This window comes from Aegilops tauschii, chromosome 2, assembly GCF_002575655.3.
Source record: "Aegilops tauschii subsp. strangulata cultivar AL8/78 chromosome 2, Aet v6.0, whole genome shotgun sequence".
In the NCBI taxonomy this organism is placed as follows: Eukaryota; Viridiplantae; Streptophyta; class Magnoliopsida; order Poales; family Poaceae; genus Aegilops; species Aegilops tauschii.
In genome coordinates this window covers 280,413,507-280,418,657 of record NC_053036.3, presented here as the reverse complement: position 1 = coordinate 280,418,657, position 5,151 = coordinate 280,413,507, and the positions used below count along the sequence as shown (strand labels likewise).

The 5,151-nt window shown below is 47.7% G+C and overlaps 1 protein-coding gene across 21 annotated transcripts; it reads left to right on the top strand.

Moving 5' to 3' along the window:
- Nucleotides 1-1,084: 1,084 nt before the first annotated feature.
- Nucleotides 1,085-5,151, top strand: LOC109774205 (uncharacterized). 21 transcript variants are annotated; one of them, XR_012202478.1, is made up of 6 exons: nucleotides 1,085-1,742; nucleotides 1,838-1,927; nucleotides 3,133-3,205; nucleotides 3,744-3,863; nucleotides 3,981-4,399; nucleotides 4,786-5,151. XR_012202478.1 is itself a non-coding variant. In XM_040398776.3 (6 exons), the coding sequence occupies exons 2-6, from the start codon at nucleotides 1,858-1,860 to the stop codon at nucleotides 4,791-4,793; spliced, it is 330 nt and encodes a 109-aa protein (XP_040254710.1). In that variant the 5' UTR covers nucleotides 1,109-1,742; nucleotides 1,838-1,857; the 3' UTR covers nucleotides 4,794-4,984. The 21 variants fall into 21 exon arrangements, 1 of the variants encoding a protein (XP_040254710.1); XR_012202479.1 differs by having other exon boundaries at nucleotides 1,838-1,932; nucleotides 3,133-3,240; XR_012202483.1 differs by having other exon boundaries at nucleotides 1,109-1,742; nucleotides 3,748-3,863.

The following is a 5,151-nucleotide window of genomic DNA, read 5'->3' as shown; positions in this document are numbered from 1 at the left end:
AAGATTAAGTCCCCGCGGACATCAACGACGTAGTTCAAGCTTCCAAATCTGACCTGATGGCCAGGGGCGTAGCTGTCGATCTGCTCTAAATGGCCAAGCGAGTTGGCCCGCAGTGCGAAGCCGCCGAATACGAAGATCTGTCCGGGGAGGAAGACTTCCCCCTGGACAACATTGTTGTAGATAATTGACGGGGCCATCAAACCTTTTGAAGACGACGCAGCGGAACTCTCAATGAAAGCACCAATGTCGGTGTCAAAACCGGCGATCTCGGGTAGGGGGTCCCGAACTGTGCGTCTAAGGTTGATGGTAACAGGTGACAGGGGACACAATGTTTACCCAGGTTCGGGCCCTCTCTATGGAGGTAATACCCTACTTCATGCTTGATTGATCTTGATAAATATGAGTATTACAAGAGTTGATCTACCTCGAGATTGTAATGGCTAAAACCCTAAAAGTCTAGCCTGTATGACTATGATTATGACCCCCCTACAGACTAACCCTCCGGTTTATGTAGACACCGGAGGGGACTAGGGTTATACAAAGGCGGTTACAGAGAAAGGAATCTTCATATCAGGGGGCCAAGCTTGCCTTCCACGCCAAGGAGAGTCCCATCTGGACACGGAAGAGAGTCTCCGGTCTTGTATCTTCACAGCCCATCAGTCCGGCCCACGTACCATAGACCGGATGCCCGAGGACCCCTTAGTCCAGGACTCCCTCAATCACGGCCCCGACGAAGGAGCCCCGGCAAGGGAGGGATACAGGAGGCGCGGATCACGGGCCCGGCGAAGGAGCCCCGGCGAGGGAGGGAGGCGGCTGGCGCGGATCACGGCCCCGGCGAAGGATCCCGACGAAGGAGGAAGGCGGCTGGCGTGGGTCACAACCCCGACGAAGGATCCCGACAAGGAAGGGGATGGCGGCGGTGGATCCGTCGCTGGCCTGTCACAGTGTCGCGGGCTCCCTCGCTCCGGCTGCTGCCGTCGCTGCTCGCCCGCGACGGCTGCCTCCGGCAGAAGAAGGCGGGTTGGCTTCGGGCTGGCTCGGGTAAATTCTAATATTCTGTTATCCTCGCGCCCTATAGAGGTCTGTCCAAAGCCCACCGCAACCTCTTGCATCTGGTCAACCCCCACGACCTTGTCTCCTTCCCGAGCGCCCACCACTTCCACGGTTCCACCCTCCCCCGCGCGGCCGGACGCCGCCTCCCTCCCCCGCGCCGCCGGAAGCCGCCTCCCTCCCCCGCGCCGCCGGACGACGCCTCCCTCCCCCGCCCCGCCGGACGCCGCCTCCCTCCCCCGCCCCGCCGAACGCTGGCGCCGCCACGACCACCCTCCCCGACGCACCGTCGCCACGCCCCTCTCCCCAGCGCGCCGCCGCTACACCCCCCTCCCCCAGCGTGCCGCCGCCACGACCTCCCTCCCCAGCGCGCGCCGTCCGGCCCTCTTCCCCAGTGTCGACCGAATCACCTCCCTCCACACCAACCGTCGTCGACGGAGCTCGCCCCCGTCCTCCTTCTCGAGCGGAACCACGGCCTCGCCTCGCTCGCATCCGCCAGCAGTCCTACTTCTCCATGACGATGAGGACAACGTAGTCGTGCGTGTTCAGTCATGCCGTGCCCGCCCTCCTTTCTGTCTCCTTCTGAGACGAGGAGCAGCAGCTGCTGGCGGCACTACCGCACCCCTTCTGTCCCTTTCTCAGATATTCCTGCAGCGAAACAAAAATGCTGTTCAAGTGGTCTCCTGCTCCAGGTTCGTGAGGCTTCAAAAGTTTGGTTTCGTGCAAATGTGTGATTTTCTGTTGGAAAATCAATGAGCAAAAAGTTCAATTTTGCTATTTCATGCAGTTCACTAGTTGGATAGATTGATGGTTCAATTTGCCCACGCCCGTGCACCCCGAGCTAACGCCATCTTCAGCAAACTCTTCCACCAAGCATGTAAGGTGTTTCCAAGGATGGTATCTTGCCTACTCTCTTGTTCAATTATTGTTCTAGTTAGCTCCTTTCCACAACATGTGTTTGTGATTATGGCAGCAAGAAAGGATGTGTGGTAGCACGCCCCACAGAAACTTGGTTAATCCTGCTATTGCAAACTTTGCTGCTTTGGTCGATATTTGCTAGCTTGAAGTAATATATGTTTTAGTGGAAGTTGTATTTTTGTATGTTGTATGGCTTGCTGACCTGTCTAGCTCTTATGTGAGAACTGATACTTGAGACTTAGTGAACCATACAAATATTCAACATGGATAAAAGTTTAGGTAGTGGATAGTGTGGTGTTAGTAGGGAGCAGGAGAAGAACACTCGGGCATCGTTGTGGTTAGCATGATTTTGTTAAAATCTATTGTGTGATTGTGTCTTAAGATCATGCATACATTTTTTGTTAAAGCTATTTTATCCTTCATTGTGGTTGGCTTTGATTTTAATTTTTTATTCTGTGGCTATGCTTATTTGTTAAATGTGGTAGCTTGCTGTAAGAGCCCTAGCATGCTACCTCTATCTCTAATTTACTTTGTGTCCCCTCCTGCTGCTTGTCATCATCGATCTCAATAACTAAGAGGGGCCGAAATAAAACATGAACCTGGTCGTCCTCTTCCTGCTAATGGATCCTTAATGCTGCTACAATTCTGAACTTATTTGTTCAATCGTACTAGTACTGATGAATACCGAGTTGATTGAAAAATGCAGTTGAGTCCTGAGACCCTGACTAGTTCTTCTACAGATAGTACTGATTAGACTGCTATTGATTGCTGTGTTCTTCCATAGCCATACGCAAAGTGTTCTCTATGTTGCCTGCTAGTTGTTTGTGCAAATTCCTAAGAGGGGACTGCTATGACAATTAGGGGATCCAATGTTGAAAGGTTCGCTTCATCTGCATGTGTAAGTTCAAAGAATTATCGTAGACAAGTTCAGAAGTTTGATTTCGTGAGAAAATGTGTGATTTCTATCAGTATTTTGTATGATCCGAACTGCAACAAATTTTATATTGTCTAAATTCGTGTTGCACCTGAGGTGTGAAAACTAGATAATTTCTTCAGGATTGGGTTTGATAATTGTTTGCAACAAGTACAATACTTTAGTGATTATTTAATTGCATTAGGCCATCACAGTAGGTCTAACAAATTTAGTGTTTATTTTTTCATCAGCTCGACTTTGGTCCGGCTGCGCCTGTTACGACCACCTCTTCCTTGCTCCCCTTCTTGCCAAGATCTGCTGCAGGTTCGAATGCCTTCAGTTCAGTGCAATCTCTCCCAGTAAGTTCAGTGTGTGTAATGAAAAAATGTTTTTTTTTCGCAAAATGCGGCAGTGCGCTCTGTATTCTGCCAACAGCCCCGCGGTGGCATCAGTTATGCTTTGTGCTCAGTATGAAGTTAAACACGCTCTGTATTAGAAGTTCATGAGAAGGATTTGTTGAATTGGCAGTGTACTTTATCCAAACAACTATAGAAGAGGGATTGTTGGCATGTAGAAACACAATCTCATGTACACATGTTTGGCCTTCTAAAAGCTCTAAGAGCAGCACCATCAGTTAATGAATTAACTAGGCACCAATAGGTAATCATGGTTGATAGTTTCAAGTGAAATGCACGCCATTTCAAGAAAGAATAGTTCATCAAGGGTGGGGAGGAAGCTATATCTTCTCTAGGAACTTTTTTATTCAAAAAGCTAGTGCATGCCATGACCACTAATTCTCACATGTTGTCCTGTTAACCTAGAAAATTAGCAAAACTAAGTTTTGACTTTGCTTAATTGCCAGCCAGTCACTGAAAGTTTTATGCCTTATGCCCTGTTGCTGCACCGCCCCGGCCGTTCACAGCCGCCACCTCGGGCCGTTCTACAACATAGCGCTAAGCCGTTCTACGCCGCAGCTCGAGAGGTGCTAGCTTTTCCCCACCTCCCCCTGGACGTTCATCTCCTTATCTTGTGTATATTCAGTTCAACATCTGGTGGTTCTTCAGGTCACCTTAGTGTGCATTTTCTTTTCATCTTGCAGGTGAAGGAGCTCCCCTTGGGTAATTAAATGTTGGACTGGGTTCACCTTAGTGTTGGACTTATCAGTTGTGACCTACTTTGGTTCTGAGAAAGAGCTGCTCGAATGCATGTCACATGTTTTTGCTTGAGCTGGCCTTAACTTCTAGTTCTGTTTGCACTCTATGATGGCAACGTGTTCTAGTGCAAGTCTAGTAATATATCGTCTTTATTTTGGCTCTACAATGGTTGCAAACTAGAAATGTTCTCCACCTCAAACGTACTTCATTCTTCCATTTTTTTATAGCTATTTTATTTTGTTCCTAGTTCACTCGCAAACTGCGATAGCGGCCACCACTAAGGGCATTTGCTTCCAGCACAGGAGCTACATGCTCGACGGTTGCGCACTGCCGCCATGGACATGCACAAAGATATTAAGTACAAGTATGTTAGTTCAGTTTTTTACTATTGATTTACCTTGTTTAAGTAGTAGTGCAGCAATAAAAGGTGTAGTTGTACTGACATTTTTGTTGCTATATGGGGAACCCGGGGGCCATTTATTTTGGTTTTCAGTTCCAACTTTTCTGTTCTTTTCAATCCGTATGCTTTATTGTGCAATCTTGAGGAAATCCCCAAAAATCATGTGTGCACTCAAGGTAGTTAAGTGCCTTTGTAAAATTTTGACAGTCCATCTCAGACTAAGCAAACAGTACATGTTAGTCTTGGTTTGTGGTTAGACATGCAAACAGTACATGGGTGTACTGTCGCTCTTGCTTATTAAGGCCTGCATCGATAGTTAATCTTGAACTGGATGTGTTATTCTATGTTAGGTGAATGAAGCCTCGGGGCCAGCAGCCACCTGCGCTACAGAATACAAGTGTTTGCAGTTTGCTCACCAGAATGTTGAATGAGACTACATCATTATTACTCAAAAAATTCATTTTGTATTTGTTCAGAATTGTTCTCTGTATCTGTGGCAAAGAATGATTTTTTTCTGGTTTAATGCAATCCTCCTGTGGAAGCACTAAAGTGCACTACCTGTTGAACTGATACTGAAGACAAGGAGCAGGACCAAGTGTGCTGGAAGTTTTTTTGTACCCATGTGCGGAAGCACTTTATTTTTCTGATAATTATTATTGTGTTCATGTGGGTGCTTGAAAAGTTCTATTCAATAATAGGCTGATGATTTTTGTGCA